At 36.1% G+C, this 16,662-nt stretch overlaps 2 protein-coding genes, 1 long non-coding RNA gene and 1 pseudogene across 3 annotated transcripts; 1 reads left to right on the top strand and 3 right to left on the bottom strand.

Moving 5' to 3' along the window:
* Positions 1-4,002: 4,002 nt before the first annotated feature.
* LOC118046909 (pectinesterase inhibitor) lies at positions 4,003-4,725 on the bottom strand. The gene has a single exon (XM_035056001.1). The coding sequence runs from the start codon at positions 4,723-4,725 to the stop codon at positions 4,003-4,005; it is 723 nt and encodes a 240-aa protein (XP_034911892.1).
* Positions 4,726-6,915: 2,190 nt separating this feature from the next.
* On the top strand, positions 6,916-8,361 carry LOC140955303 (uncharacterized). The gene is made up of 2 exons (XR_012169240.1): positions 6,916-7,509; positions 7,826-8,361. It is a non-coding gene; the product is annotated as an uncharacterized lncRNA (long non-coding RNA).
* Positions 8,362-8,500: 139 nt separating this feature from the next.
* On the bottom strand, positions 8,501-9,533 carry LOC118046875 (pectinesterase inhibitor-like; annotated as a pseudogene).
* A 609-nt stretch (positions 9,534-10,142) lies between these two features.
* On the bottom strand, positions 10,143-16,413 carry LOC118046874 (receptor-like serine/threonine-protein kinase ALE2). Its single transcript, XM_035055957.2, has 8 exons — positions 15,970-16,413; positions 15,068-15,505; positions 14,447-14,818; positions 13,290-13,502; positions 12,100-12,471; positions 11,254-11,497; positions 11,025-11,172; positions 10,143-10,766 (listed from the first exon to the last, which is right to left on the bottom strand). Exons 1-8 carry the CDS (start codon positions 15,998-16,000, stop codon positions 10,392-10,394), a joined length of 2,193 nt encoding a protein of 730 aa, XP_034911848.1. The 5' UTR covers positions 16,001-16,413; the 3' UTR covers positions 10,143-10,391.
* Positions 16,414-16,662: the final 249 nt, after the last annotated feature.

The raw sequence follows: 16,662 nt of genomic DNA, 5'->3' as shown, positions 1-16,662 counted from the left end.
ACATCTTTTGATTTCCCTATATTCTTGCCATTATAGGGCCTAAAAAATCCAGGTTTATTTTTATTTTATTTTTGCTTAGAAACTTATTTTTCTATCTTTTATTTTTATCCAAAACACCTAGAAAAGAGCCTATGAACCTCAACAAACATATAGACGACCTTAAAAAACTAACAAACCACATAAGAACCCAAAATAAAAAATATTCTCAAGCTTAGATATTGTTTTTTTATATAAAATTTCAAGGTGAAAAACGCCTACATGAGGCTTTCCTAATCAAATGAAACATGTTTTCACTAAGATCGATCATTTGGTAGTCGAAATAAATGTCAACACTATTTTTTTTTTACTACTGAAATTTGATGATTTTTCTCTCTTCTCTCAAACCAAAAATTAAAAAAAAAATAACAAAAATAAACTTTTGTATCAAAATTGAATTGCAAAATCAATGAGGGACCTAAAAGGTATATGCTAATAAAGTTTGAAGACTAAATTAAACTATTTGTGAGAATTTAAAATCATCACCCATTTATAGCACCTTTTCTACTTTAGTCCTCTATCTTTCAATTTTGTCATTGTCAATAATTTTGATTCAATTGTTCATTAATTTGGTCCTAAAAAGATGCAATCGCACACAAAAAAACATTCAAGGACCAAAATAAAAAAAATTAAACAATGAGCTAACAAAAGAAATATGAAAACGTGAATAGTGTTTTTATGCAGGGCGTTTTACCCACAACGTTTATAGTTTTGTTAATTGTTCACTTAGGCACAAAATTATTATAGATTATAAAGATAATTGGCTGATCTTTTAATCCAAGCAATGTGATCCATTCTCCATGGTCACACAAAAAAACATTCAAGGACCAAAATAAAAAAAATTAAACAATGAGCTAACAAAAGAAATATGAAAATGTGAATGGTGTTTTTATGCAGGGCGTTTTACCCACAACGTTTATAGTTTTGTTAATTGTTCACTTAGTCACAAAATTATTATAGATTATAAAGATAATTAGCTGATCTTTTAATCCAAGCAATGTGATCCATTCTCCATGGTCAAGGTATCTAATGACTTGATATGGAAAACCTGGAGGATTGGTAAGTGGTAACGATTGATGCTTAGTAAGCCAGGTGATAAGTAACTATGGTAGTAGTAGATGGTTTCTAGTAAGGCAAGTAACCGGTAGCCGCAAAAGATTCTATTTGATGGGTATAAGGACTCTTTGATGGTAAAATTATTAACTTTGTAAGGAGAAAAAGTGCAATGATATTTTAGAAAGATAAACTCTGAAAATATGTATGTTAAAAATGTTAAGAATGAAGAGATTATGCACCTTTTTTATAGGTTTCATGGTGTATTTATAGCCCATGAGTCTTGTCATTTTATGGAGAGGAGAGACTAGAGTGTAATTTCACCTTTATGATATTTTGAATTGTATTATACACAAAATAATACATATAGAATTGATATAAAATACTGAGGGACTTGCATGTGATTTAGAAAAAAATTTATGGCGAGTGTTGGGTTTGAGTAAGGTGTCCAAGCCCATTAAAGGTGAAACTGGATCTAAGCACGCTTCTTGAACCCAAATACACTAGGCCCAGACATGATGGCTTGAGTCAACAAGAGCCTTGTGGTGCGTGCCCAGCACTAGTTGGGCATATGCCAGTGAATTGAATGGGTGTACATGTACTCGGCGAATGCCCTCTGCATCGCATAGCACCTATGCATGGAGCATGGGCTCAGGCTACTTATCCAAGCCTATGTTTCTAATGCATGGGCTTGAGCTACTATGCCTGAGCCAATGTTTCTTGGATATATTTTAGCTTTTTTTTTTAGATGATTTCTTTGAGTCTATTTTAAAGAATTATTTCGGTCCATTTTATTTGGATCCATCCGGAATAAATCAAGGAAGAGACAAATTTTAACAAGGTTAACTTGTAATCCTTGAAAAAGGTTAACCATATATTAAGCTCGTTAATGGAAGGGATTTTTTTTTTAAACAAATACAATGAGCTCATTATCATTACCATTAAATGTGATATTTAGGTTTGTGTTTACTTTTTAAAAAATAGTATTTTTCTTTAATTTTTTTTTATTCTAAAATATTTTTCCATGAAAATTAAGGAAAAATATTTATTAAATATTCAAGAATTTCAAATGTTTGGGTTAAAATATTAAATAGAAAATTATAAAATAAATAACCATAAAATATTAGGTGAATATGAAAAACAATTATATTGATGTTTCTAGAAGATTAAAGAGTTAAAAATACGTGTTTTGAAGAAATTTTTTTTTCACATTTAGTTAATAAACACGTTTTCTTTTTAATTTTCTAGTTCTTAGAATTAAAAAAAACTGAAAATTTTTCAACAATTAAAATTTATTGGTTTCAAAATATACCTTAGACATGCATGAAAGCAATGAGAAAGCAATCCAAGAACTCACAAGTCCAAACACAATTGTGTTTGGCCTACCTCATAAATCCATTTGTTTTTTTTTTAAATCTGACTTTTCCGAACCTTCTCATTTCTCCCGAAGGAAAAATGATTCCTTAGTTTAATCCGAGGAATCTTACTATGTAAATATTTGATATTAGTAAGAATATATCCTCACTGTTTACAAAATATATTTTGATTTCGATTTTCTTAGATTGTCGTTTTGGTTTCTTTTCCAGACAAGAAAAAAGACATGCAAACTGGTGTTTATGTTGAAAATCTCAGAGCACGTATTTACAATAATGAAAGATGTGACTCAATTAATTACTCCTGATAAAAGGTTCGATGTAAAATATTTGAAAATGTGTTTGGCTGTTGTTATTATCATTATTTTTGTTCTCTTAGAACAATTATTATGATATATGTGTCAAAGGTTTTGTGTTTTATACGGTAAAAAATTATTTTAATTTAAAATTTTAAAATATAATTTATATTATTTTGAAATATATTTTCTTAAATGAAAATCTTTTAAGCTTAAAATTTATACCATCTTGTGTTTAATTTTTATCAAATTAATAAGAATAATAAGATTTAAACTCGTCACTACTAAAATCATCAAAGCTTTAATATCATATCAAAAAATTATCTCAATCTAATAATTTAAATTGTTAGTTAGGTAGAGTCTACATATATGATTTATATTATTTTATAATATTAAATAATGCTTTTTTTATTATTATTATAAAAGCCTGATTCCTTTAACATTTTTAATTGCTGAGAGTATAATCAATAATATAACTACAATCCCCAAAGAGCAACTTGCCCGACAATAGATTTTCATCAAAATCTCTTTGATATTTAAATTACTGATAAAATTATTGTTTAAATATTGACAAAATATTCTATTCAGTGTTTTCTAAATTTTGAGTTTACAATTAGCTGGTAATAAATTTTTATATAATTATGGTTTTTCTTTTAATACTTATTTATATAATATTTATGGTGGTAGTGTGTATGGTTAAGATTTAGTTATTTTTTAGGGAAATGATTTATTTTAATCGGGAAGAAATTAATATTTTGATGATTTTATAAAGAGTTTATTCTCCTTTTCTGACTACTTGGCCTATACAGCTAGTCGTTTAATGCGTTAGCTATCTTTGATCTTTTTCTTCCTCTATTAGTGAGTATCCTGCAATAGTTGTCCTCTTCATTATTCTCATATATCGACAGAAAAACTCTTGTGCCTAGTAACGCTTTTAATAATCAAGGAACACCCTCAGTTCTGGAAAATTAATCCGCCGTGAAACAAAAAGAAGAGAAACCAACGAAAAATCAAATAATCAATAAGAAAAAGAATTTTCTTGGATTGTCAAAAGTTAAAAGCCGGAAAAGTTGCAGGTTTCAGTAAGAAGGATCGGAGTAATCGATGCATTAGACCTCGATGAAATTAATGCATGCTTCCTCACGATACTATCCAATAGTCTCCGCACAAAACTATATATATATATAGCAAGACAACAAAAACAAAAGATTCTCCCTCTCCCATATGATGATAACATGGGCTTTCTAAATTATTGTGACTCCTGGGACCAATATAGAAATCGAAATGCTAATGCTACCCAGCTTATCCAAACGATCATTAATCTCCGCCAAAGGAGAAGCAATTTCACCTTGCTCAGTAAAGGCATCCTTGCATGTTTCAGCATATCCTATGACGCCATTAAGCAATTGAACCAGACTGTCCATGTCGTCAGAGGAAATTGCAGTCAAAGCCTGATCGAGGTCGGTAATTCCAAGGTCAAATACTTCTAAGCATACGCTAAGGCAGTCCTTAACCACACCGTCTGTAGAAGGATCATTACTTAGTTTCGTGGCCATGGCTGTTGCTTGCTCATAGCCTTTGTGGAGAGTTTGTATTCCCATTTTAAGGACTGAAAGTGGTTCGATTGCACCGGTTAGAGAAGGGCCAAAGATGGCAAGACATTCTGATTGGTGATCGGTCACGCCACATATTCTCTTCAGCGCGGCATTGTTGGATGGTGATGGCAATACGGAAGGAGAATGCGGTGGGTAATCAGGTAATGATGGGTAAGAAACCGGTGATTGTGATGGGGAGGAAACTGGCGGTAGGGATTGCATGAACGCTGAAGATGGGACATGCAAGACCATTCCTGGGGGACCATGGCCATCGCCATTGCTGGCATTGCGAGGGATGCAAATGGCCTCAGATAAGAACAAGAGAAGAGGAGAGGAGATAAGGAGGAGGAGGATAGACTTGTTGAGCTCCATAACCTTGAATCTCTTTTTTGACAGAGAGAAGAAATGGAGAGACAAGATTAAATACAAGTGATTGGACAATGGGACATATCAAGTATTTATGGGATCTCTTGGGGGGTGAAAAGGTTGATCCCAAAAAATAGGATTGCAGGCAGATTTTGCAAATACTCTAAACTACTCTGGACTGTCGGTTTTGCATTTATGTTCTGGAAATCAACACATCAACGATGGCCAGCTTGGTTTTCCAGGAATAGTTTCATAAAGGGCATAGGGTCAAGGATAAACAACAGGAGCTTCATCCTTCGCCACTTTTTCCTTATTTTTAACCTGAGGAAAAAAGATTGTCTGCTCTTCCTTGCGGTTTTCCAGCCAGGCCAGAAATTCGCGTTCTAACACGATGTCCAGCTCTTCCCTGTTCTATCCAGGCAGTAGCCAGAAATTGGCGTTCCAATATCATCCACTTGGTCTGTGGTTGGACTTCAGACAACAGGATACTGATATCTGGTGGCTTAATTTTTGAAGAAACGATCTGTTACCATTAACCATGTCATGAATTACACATCAAGAGTAAGAGTGTATTTGGTATTGCGGTAGCTGTTGTGGTTGTGATTTGAAAAAAATTATTTTATAAAAAGTACTTTTAATTAAGGTTGGTTTGAAAAAATAGGTGTTTGGTTAAAACTGTGGTTAAAATTGAGGTCGAATAAAAAATAGTTTAATGTGTTTGATTAAGAATGTTTTTTAAAATTGAGGTTATAAAATAATTTAAGAAATATATATTAATATTGATGGTTTTAAATTTAAATATTGTAAATTTAATTACTCCTATTACATCATGGAATAAATAATACTTTATATAAATATATTTTTTATTATTCCATTAAACTATATATAAATTTCATTACGTACAAAATTCATTCGATAAGAACTACAGTTTTCATAATTTTTTGAGTGTGTAATAAAATTAAATAAAATATTATCAAGTATAAAATTGATATTACAGTGCGAGTGAATTTAATTTACTTTATACTAGTTTTTCGAGAGAAAAAAATATTTTTCTAAATTAGTTTTTTTAAAAATAAAAAAACTGTTAAAAAATTAATACATTAAAAAAAAATATAAAAATGCACGTGAACAGTGCATGTGAATTGCACTGTTCACGTGAACAGTGCAATTCACTGCAGTGTGCCTAAAACTCACACTCAAAAGCAGTAATTTACTGCTTCTCAAAAGTCGTGGTCCTGCCGTATATAAATGACGGGACTCATGTGCTTTTATTGTTTCACCATTTGTAACCAAAGGGCATTTCATGTATTTGACGTTGCGGACTCTAAAGTTATTCCCATTTTCATATAAAATGCTCATTTCACCGAGACCAATTTTCTTTCTCTTTGCTTTTTCCAGTCGATATTCTTAAGGTCAGGGAATTGTACGACTTGAAGTTGCAGGGAAGCAGATGGCCTCATAACTAATTGAGGAGACGATAAATACAAGTACGTGGGCGGCGTAGGCTAAAAATTAAGAAAAGGGGGTGGAATAATCTACGACCTGTCTCAGACTAGTGCAATTTATGGTATGGCTCTTTTTTTTCCTTCTTTCTTGGTGACATATCATATAATTCTTACCACATTGGATTAAGAGCAATGACTCCATAAGCAATGTCCATAATATTCTTATGTTATTGAGCGAATTTCGTTCTCCAAGTGGCTTGATTTGATTGGTATGATGCAGAGAAAATTGATACAATGAACTACCCCATATGAAATCCTATACTCATTTTTGGTTTGGTTCTTGGTATATGAAAGAATTACTATTATTTCTCTATGGCCGGGAATTGTAGCTTGCTAACCGATTTTGATTGTGATGCAAATGGCAGCTAACAGCATATAAATTTAAGGTAAATCAATAAATCGATTGCGCACTTGTTATTAATATAAAGATCAAAGAGAAACATTTGGCCTTAATAATACAAGTGTCTCCTTCAATAACATAACTTAATGCTGCTGTTATTTGTGGGAAAGAGACGCTTGAGGCAGAGGAATAAAGAATGAAATGTTTAAAATTCCTATTTGTGACCAGTGGTGGAGTCCCACATTCATATAGTATGTTACTGAAACATGTATGCTTCTTAGTTCTTGCATGACATGGGATTTCTCGATTATTTTAACTCCTGGGAGCAATATAGTGATGTCCACGGTGATGCTAGCTAGCTTATCCAATTCTGATCAATCTCCTTCAATGGCGATTCTTCACCTTGCTCGAGAAAGGCGTCTTGACATGCTTCGGGATATGATGCTACGGCACCAAGCATTTGAGTCAATCTGTCCATTTCGTGACATGAAATTGCAGTCAAAGCATCACTGAGGTCAGCGATTCCAGAGTCAAAAGACTCTAGGCATATGTCATGAGAGTCCCTGGTCATGGCTGATAAAGAGAGATCCTTGGTAGAGGAAATCAGTTGTAGTACAAGATGGAATTGAATGGTCGTGTAATTGGACTTGGTATAGAGCTTTTGATAGAGTCCAATTATAAAGTTTGGAGGACTTGTTTGGAGTCCTATCTCATTGGCGAAGATTTATGGGAAGTTGTTAGCGGAGATGATACTGCAGCCCCTGAAAATGTTGATTCTCTTGACCAGTGGACACAAAACAATACTAAGGAAGACTTTGTCTTGAAAAGGTCAATCTCTCATGCTTTGTTCGAGCATGTTCTTCGCTGCAAATCCGCAAGTGAAATTTGGCAAAGGTTATACAACAAAAAGGCTGCAAGTGTTAGAAGTTGATATTGTTCATCCTGGTAAGAGAATGGATGATTTATATATGTTATCATCTTCTTCATCTTCTTATGCTGAGAAGATGTGTAGCCATAAAAAAAATGATTCTTTATGGCATGCTCGTCTTAGAAATCTTAATATGAGTAAACTGAGAGTTATGGTGCAGAAAAGTTACTAGAAGGACTTCCCAATCTTATCTGGGTGATTTGTTCTAGTTTCCTGGAGCCAGGAGTAATTATTTTCTAGCCTCTTTTATGTATTGTGAGAATGTGTGTTCTGTCAGCTTGTTTTCTTTTTTTGTGGTCTTGGGATAGTACTGATACCTAACTCTCCTTACAGTTTTTCTTACAGACTCGGCTGCCTGGTTAACTATTTTTGCATTTATGTATTACGGAGGTCATCAGTCATCGCATCAAGAATTTCCAGGTTGGTTTTTCCAATAATAGTTTCATAAAGTGCAGAGCAGCTAAGGATGACAGCAAAGTTTTTCTTATTTTTTCCTTGCCTCTAAATGATGTCTCATTCTTCCTTGCTGTGAACAAGATAGCCAGAAATTGGCTTCCGAGTTTTTTGCCATGGCCAAATTCACAAACGTCGGCCATACCCACTTGGTTTGTGGTCAGGTTTCAGGTAACAAGATACTGATACAATCGCGCGCTTGCTCCTGGAAATGGATTTCTAATAGTATACTCGGCTAGCTGGAGATTGGATTATTGCTTTGGGAAGAGCATTTTCTTTCTGTTTGGTCTTGGAAGTATTTTTATGTTGCCTTCTTGATAAACCATCCTTCTCTAGACATCTAACTGGATCATAAGTAGAATAATGTAAGATCATTTCTGGGAATCTCTTAAATGGCAAGTTAAGTTTTGCTTGTATCTTTGATCTTCTATTTTCTCCCCCTACTTTTGTTTTCTTTGGCTACTGCCTGTGCACCCTCTTGTTTTTCCTCTTGATTATGTCAAGTGTTGGTTTGAAATGATCAAGAAACACAATCAGCAATGCCATGAAGTATTGTCGAAGGCAACAAATTAAGTTGTTGCTTGCGAGTGTCCAGGTATTTCGAAGCTTCATTAAAGAAAGATAAAACAGTAGAACTTTTTTTTTTTCTTGGTGGGGGAGAGAGGGAGGAGATTCAACGAAGGTGAGGAAACGATCAGTAAGAGATTTATGTAGAAGACCAGTAAAGAATGTCGAGCAGCGCAATATTATTCTCGGTCAAAGAGGATTATTTTGAAACTATGAAGACATGTTAAAAGGCGTCATCACATTACTGATCGAATATTCCTCTACACAAAGCATGATATAAATGACAGAACAACTAATGATTAATTTAACTCCATTGGAGAGATGCAGAAATGGCCAAGTTGATGCTAGCCAACTTATCCAGATGCTGATTCGTCTCTTTCAATGGTGATTCGAGGTCTGGTTGCTCGGCAAATGCTTCCTCACATGTTTCAGAATATGTTAAAGCGGCACTTAGCTTAGTGCTCAGCGTGCCTATGTCGTGACCGGAAATTGCAGTCAAAGCGTCACTGAGAACAGCGATTCCGCTATCAAAAGACTCAACGCATGTGTCAAGGGGGGCCTTAACCGCTGCTGTTGTAGAGAGATCGTTGATTATTTTCGTGGCAACAGCCGTGGCCTCTTCAAAACTCTTTTGGAGAGCATGTATCCCGATTTTAAGGACTGAAATGGGATTGGTTTCGCCAGTTTGGAAAGAAGCAATGGTGGCAAGACATTCTGCTGGGTAACGGGTTACGTCACATATTTTCGTCAGTGCAGCATTGTTGGATAGTAATGGCAGTGTGGAGGATGAATGTGCTGGAGAATCAGGCGGTGATGGGAGGAAACTGGCGACGGAAATGGGGATTGAATGGTGGGGGAGACAACTGGAGGTGGCGATGGGGAGCGGGTGGTAGCTGCAGATAAGAAAGACATGGCCGGCCCTAGGGCATCAGCCATCCCTGGAGCCTCAAAAGTGGCGCCGGCCAAAAATGGGAGGAGAGAAGAGGAAATTAAGGAGAAGGATGAACTTGTTAAGCTCCATTATCTTCTCTTCTCTTTTCTTCTCTTGGAAATGGAGCAGAAATGGAGACACAATGTGAGGGTCGATGGGAGCAACGGGACAGAAAGTATATATATTTATGGGATCTTTAGAGGGAGTGAATGGGTTACCCAAGAAAATAGGATCACCATGCAAATTTTGCCAAAGCTCCAAGTTCGGTGTAACTATTTATGTTCATATATTAGTGGCCACGTCCTGGCAACCCAGAAATTAGGGTTCCTATTTCTTTTCCTAAACCAAATGCAAAGATCTGTAGCCATCGCCCACTTGGTTTTTGGAGGATTTCAGATAACAAGACAATAATTTGTCAATGCTAAATATATCAGAAGTGTGTTTTTGTTATTAGCTCCTTCTTTTCTCATAGACCATATTTTCAAGGGCAGGGATTTCGGTGACCAAGGTTGCGAGGGTATGATATATCTAGCAAGCAGCTGTCATGCAGCACACATGAGATAGCTAATCTACTCGCTGATTCATGAATAAATTTTTTTTAAAAATAGGAATTAAATACACAGTTTGTTTTTTGAAACCATGAAGACTAATTAAGCAGTTAGTTTTGTTAAACTACGGAAGTTAGCTATAGAAGAAGGGTTGAAGAAGATTGATAAATAAGAACCTTGGCCCTTGCTATATATACAAAATTTCAACAGCCGTGTAGAGTAGCCACGCTGCTTCTGGGGGGACTTGGCAGCGGTGGTTCTCCACAAGGCAAAACAAAAGGCTATCAGATTGCAAAAAGAAATCACAACTACAAAATCTATTCCAAAAAGAAATCCTACTAAATATTTCCCCACTTGGGGCTATCAGATTGCTTACTTCAAACTACCTTGGAGATATTATTCATCGTCCTTCATGAAGATCTTCAGAGAAAACTGCTGTCCGAGAGATATTGTCGGTGTCCAAGGCACTCAGGCCAGAGTATGGACCGGAAGAGAACATTGAAGATGTCCCATCAGATTCGAAGGTATTAGATGACTGCCTCAGGTTGGCCCGGGCATTGGAGGTTGACATGGAATCTTGATATTCCATTACACGCTGCACCATTTTAAGTGACTGTACTACTTCACCCATGGTCGGTCGCTGGCTTGCCTCGGAGGAAACACACGCTGCTGCAATTGTGCAGACTCGTACAAAATCTTCCTTGGGATATTTCCCTCCGAGCCTGGGATCAGCGAGCTCTTGTAACTGGTCCTTGTCTCTCAGAATGGGCCTGGCCTGAAAGCGATAGAACAGAATTTGTTAGCCTATGCAGAATTTTAATAATTGTTAGGTATCTTTTTGTATTGCAAGGTATCAGGATATGAATAGTATGATTTTGAAACTATACTTAAAACCTTGGTTTTGATAAAGCTGAAATTTAACGCTTTTTCAAAACAATGGTTTCAGATGCAAACCATGGTTTTGAAAACGTAATCACAAACGGAGCAAGCCAGAATTCTAATGATGGGCTGAGATGGTCTGTATACTACTAACCCAAGTGACAAGGTTCTCTTGGCCGGATGGTTGTGACATGTCTACAGGCATCCTTCCAGTCAGCAACTCGAGGAGGACAACTCCATAGCTATAAACATCACTTTTGACTAGTAGATGTCCGGTCATAGCATACTCAGGGGCTACATACCTATAAAGCAATAATACCATTTCATCTCAATACCAAATTGAGAAAACATATAATTAAGAAGAGAAAGGAATTCTGACAAACCCAAATGTTCCCATGACACGAGTGGAAAGATAATTTGCTCTGCCTTCAGGTGCCTGTTTGGCAAGTCCAAAATCAGAAACTTTTGCATGAAAGTTCTTCTCAAGCAATATATTGGATGCCTTGAAATCTCTGTGGATGACACAGGGTTGAGAGTCCTCGTGTAGGTACGCAAGTCCTCTTGCAGCATCAAGTGCAATCTTCATTCTGGTATCCCAATCCAGAGGACAGTTTGCACCCAGAGGGCCTGAGGCATGCATATTTGGAGCAGCATTAATATTTGAATAATATAATGCAAAACATTCATAGCAAGGATTCAGATACTATACAAATGTGTACCAGTCCAACTCATCAGATTCTCAGAAATCCGATGCAAATACAGAAAAACATTAGTTGACTGTTAATGCAATACCAGTTATCATTAGTCCACTTGATCTTCCATCGCTGATGTGGCCATTTGAAGGCCAAGAAAGAAAGGTCTATTGATGGTTAACAGTCAACAGAAAAAAGAAACAGATGGGGTAACAATCCAGAGTGTGTGAAATTTCATATCTTGCGTGCACTCATGCTGTGAAGTCATTTTACATCAAACATTAGAAAGAATAGGTCAGGTGCAAAATTCTACTGATGTGGACATGATGTTGTTTTCACACCAGTGTTAAGCCAGGTTGATACCAATACATTCGACTAAAGAGCCAAACATGCTCAGAATAGGTAATGAATAATGCCTAACTTTTCTATAATATATATTCCATCTTATTGCAAGCAACTGAAAGTACGAAGAAAATACCATATCAAACATCAAAATGCTAGGAAGATCTGGAATTGGAAAGAAAAATATCAAATTACCATGGAGCCAGGCCTCTAGACTTCCATTTGGAACAAGCTCATAGCAAAGTAGGTTTTGTGAAGAGTCACGACTGCTATAGTAGCCCACAAGTTTGACAAGATTACGGTGATGCAGCCTGCTAAGCATCTCAACCTCCACCAAAAATTCTTTACCCCCTTGTTGCCCTCCACTAGTAAGCCTCTTAATTGCTACAGCTGTGCCATCACTTAAGACACCTTTGAAAACTCTACCAAACCCACCCTCTCCAAGTATGCTTGCAGATTCAAAGTTGTTTGTTGCTTCTTTAAGTTCTTCATAGGCTAGAAACCGTGTACTTGAAGGATGTGGAAGAGACCCTGCTGCTGGAACTGGATCTATGGTCCTTGGCTTTACTGAATTGGAAGGAAAAAAAAAAGGGAAGCCTGATAAATCATTAAGAAAGACAACGTGAAAGCATAGATGAGCAAAGAACCATAAGAAAACTTTTTAACAAAAAAGATCCAACATCAGGAAGCATTTATATACAAGAGGTGTGGCTGCAAGCTTAATCTTGTTCAAGCAGAAACATTTTATCATTGGGAAACTATGGCAAATCAAGTACTTAAAGTTGAGAACATTCTAATGTTAACAGAAATCAGATAGCAAGCATAATTATAATGAATTAGAACAGTGTGGCCAACATTTTCTTAAATGCCTCTATAAAAAGCATAGCAGATTGGTTTGTCTAGGTGTGACACTCAACATGCCCCCTTCTTCAGTAAACAAAATTATCATTTGCAGGAAACTTCTCTTCTTGGCTTCCCCTTCTGAGATAGAGTTATCCAACACATTCTATATTACTTTATAAAAGAGCACGAAAGTTTGTCTATTTATTTTTTTAATATTCCCGAACCTATCAATGTAATATGGGTGGAATGCACAAATTACAACCCTAGAGGCTGAAGGCTGCATATGACACAGCAACAGCACTTTGTGAGGAAGGATTTGATAGAATGGCTGCAATCCTTGTATAAAGATCAAGTAGAGAGAGGAACTTTTCACAATCAAGAGAAAACCTGATAGGTCCCATAAGTGACCTGCTACTGGCAATGATAATCAGGAATAATGACAAAAATTCCAATGTGCGGATACTATGCATAAATAATTTGGAAGATTCCTAATACAAATCTGAGAGATTAAATGTGTGGACATTGATATTTAAAATACCTACCAGTTTCTTTAGGGGATGCTTTAGGCTTCCCTTCACGGAATACACACAAACAGATAACTAGCATAGATACAATGGCAATAATCACAATGCCAGAACCAATGCCCAGAACAGGAATCAAATTTGTATGTTTGTCCTTCTTTGAAGAACCAACCGATGTTGAAGTTGAAGATTGATGTGCCGGTGCCCTCATGGGCGATGAAGCAACAATAGGAGCTGTATACAAGAGGTAAAGCAACTTCAATGTACATACTGGAGACCTAAGATCTCTATGGTGTCTACTGCCATATATTTTGGAACCTAAACAAAGATTTTACAAGATAAAAATATCAAACAGCAAACTGAATTCCAGCATAATCTCATCTCCAAATCTAAGACAATGTCAACTGAAGGCTAAATTTTAACTCTTGCTTCTTTACTTTATTCAATGATCTATTATTTATCACCACTATTATACCACTTGACAGTTAGCATTCTTTCTTTTTGCCAGAAAAGGCAGCAGTTCATGTCATATTACAACAAGCAGCAGATTTTTCCAATGCTGGATTTGAAAGCAAAATTTGCATAAATTTGAACATTCACAGAAACATATGCTAGAATTGCACATTCTGATATCCAAACGAAGATATTACATGACACACAGCAAACTGAAGGTTATAAGAAAATAGAAGCACTGTCCAATAAAATTTCTCATTGTTATGAACACCCTGTTAGTGTGTCTATCGTTTTGGATAGGAAGGCAACATTTACATCAAATCACAACACACATACAGCAACTTTTCTGAGTGCTTGATTTGACAATAAAATCAGTATAAATTTGAACCATGTGCCCTTGTACTTTGATTGAAACTGGAAAGTGGCTATAACATATCGTTTGCAGAGACATGTTAGTATTGTACAGTGAATCAGGTGGCCTCTTCCTGCAATTTGGTAGGATCCTAATGGGCCACAACTATAGGTAATTCCTCTTGCTCAAACTCATACATTACCCTCTTTTTTATTTTTCTTTGGTAACAAGATGATTTTATCAGGAAGCATACAAGTGATGCTTGGAAATACACACAAGGCAAAGTCGAAGGCAGTCAAGAAAAAGCTATATGCAATGGCTAAGACCCACTACATATAAAAACCACATTGGCACCTTAAAAAACAAAGTTTACCTGGCGAAGGTGCAGGAGGTTCAAACCAAGTAAGATTCAGGAGTTTATAATCACCCACATGAGAGGAGTCAAAGTGAACCTTATGCAAGGCAAGCGAAGAGTTTACTGCAGATGCATCACTGGCAGAGAAACTGATTCCTGTGTGAGGAATGATATCCATTGAAATATTTAATCTTGATAAGCTTAGTAAATAAAAGTTTATCAGCTCAATTTGAGAAACTAGCAAGCCCAGCTGGGAAGATAATTCTTCTAGAAACAGGTTCCAATTAGGATTTTGTGAGACATTCAAAAGTAGAAGGTCAAGCTTTATTGGATACACACAGTGGCAACCATGAGTCCCTCGTTTCAGCACCATGTCTGGTTTACAACAATCTGCAGAAGGAAAGATCAATTCTAATGTCAAATTCTATAATCACATCACAATCATAGATTTCATTAGTGGGAATGAGTTCATCTATAAGTTAAGCAAGAAGTTCAGCGCATTATCAAGACGGTTTACAAAGGAGTAAGACATTAACAAATATTGCCACTTTCTCTTCAATGGTTAAGTTGCTTTTCCAACATATGAACCATGAAAACAGGAAAGGAGGAAAAGAAAGGTGTTCACAAAGTATGTTTTACCAGAAAAAGGAGATAATGGGGACTGAGCTAAAACAGTAGGATTTGTGCCATCACCAGACTGAGTTGGAGCAACATCTACCAATCCAACACTGGGAGGCACCAATGCATTCTTCTTCATTGACGGTTTAGACAAGTGTGAACTAGTCGGGGGATGGCTGGAAGTTATCAGTGGACCATAATTAGGAGGTTGGGTTGGTGCTACAACAAATGCCGGTGCACCATGAGGTGAGAAATGCTTTTTCCGTGGTTTATGTAACGATGGTAGATTGTATGGGAGGGGTAGATCAGGAATGGCAGGTGCAGCCAGAGGCACACCAGATGGAGATAAGATCGGCCCTCTGAATTGATCATCAGCTAAATCGGCATTGGTGATGGGAATTAAATAGCATAAAATGATCAAAAGCTGCAGAAACAAATACCAGACTCTTCTCGATAATCCTGCAACACCCATACAAAGTTCCAATCAAGAAACCATAACAGAAACACCAGCAACAAAGTAAATACAATTTCATTAGACGAAAACGTTAAATCTAATAACGTTACATCTAGAAACATAAGAAATCAAAAATTTACATCTTCTAATAACGAGACCGAGTGTTGGAAGCTTTATTTGTTTATTTCAATTGAACTATGAACTTGATAACGTATTGTGCCGATAATATCAGAAATTTGGTTAAACCCTAACAGAACAAAACAAAAACAAAAAACTCTGCAGTGTAAGCTAAAAATCTCAAAGAAAAATCAAGTTTAGTAGCCTTAAAAAGGTTTTAATATTCATGAAGTACAACTTCTTTCCTCGGTTTTTTCTTTTATGAAGTGCAATTTCTTTCCTCGATTAACTCATTCGTCAAAAGCAAAAAAGCAGCATTAATGCGTAAAAAACAGAAGGAGATAAAAATTACCGCCGAGGCTTGAAATTGCAAGCACCGACATCACCAACGCCGTTGATTGAGAGCACCCGTCCCGTCAGATCTGTGTGATTTCAAGCAAATCCACGGCGATACCACACTCTAGCGAGCACAAGAACCCAAACAGACGGACTGAAAGCATAACACTATAAGCAAAAATCGTTTGGGAAAGACAGTGAAGAAGGATCCAAGGGTAGAGATATTATCATAGGAATTGGAACACGGAGTTGATAACTCAGAGCAAAACCCTCCATTACTGAGTTAACTTGAAGAGCAGAGATCATTGAGGTGGAGGCTCCAGAAAGAAGAGAAAAGGGGAGAGACGTTTTAATGATTGTTATGGAGGAGAGACATCGGTTTGTTTGTTTCTTTCACACTGGAGAAGCTTTTTCGTTTTTGGAAATATTTTCGTCTTTTTCTAATTTTAAGACTTTGTTTTTCACTCCTTTTGTTTTATTTTTGCTTTTGAGTGAGAAAGGATGGGCACAGGCACGCACAGAATTTTTATAATCTACCCTAATCGCTGACGGAAAAGGACAGATTAACGGTAAAAAAACCGGTGTACATTTTGTTTGCGAGTGACCCAGCAGGGGTGTTTCCTGCTGTTTTTCTTTATACTTATATTTTTTTAAAAAATATTTTTAATTTAAAAATATTAAATTGATTTTTTATAGTATTTTTTAATAT

The sequence above is a fragment of the Populus alba genome, chromosome 2 (genome assembly GCF_005239225.2).
Source record: "Populus alba chromosome 2, ASM523922v2, whole genome shotgun sequence".
In the NCBI taxonomy this organism is placed as follows: Eukaryota; Viridiplantae; Streptophyta; class Magnoliopsida; order Malpighiales; family Salicaceae; genus Populus; species Populus alba.
The sequence above is the reverse complement of the archived record's forward strand: the minus strand, read 5'-3'. Positions and strand labels throughout refer to the sequence as shown.

Bases quoted from the DNA above. Each gene is read 5' to 3' on its own strand.
- LOC118046909 (XM_035056001.1), bottom strand. From the start codon at position 4,725: ATGGAGCTCAACAAGTCTATCCTCCTCCTCCTTATCTCCTCTCCTCTT.
- LOC118046874 (XM_035055957.2), bottom strand. From the start codon at position 16,000: ATGTCGGTGCTTGCAATTTCAAGCCTCGGCG. The intron at 15,506-15,969 runs GTAATTTTTATC...TGGGTGTTGCAG, and splicing joins TGCAATTTCAAGCCTCGGCG to GATTATCGAGAAGAGTCTGG. The intron at 11,173-11,253 runs GTTTGTCAGAAT...ATTGCTTTATAG, and splicing joins CGTGTCATGGGAACATTTGG to GTATGTAGCCCCTGAGTATG.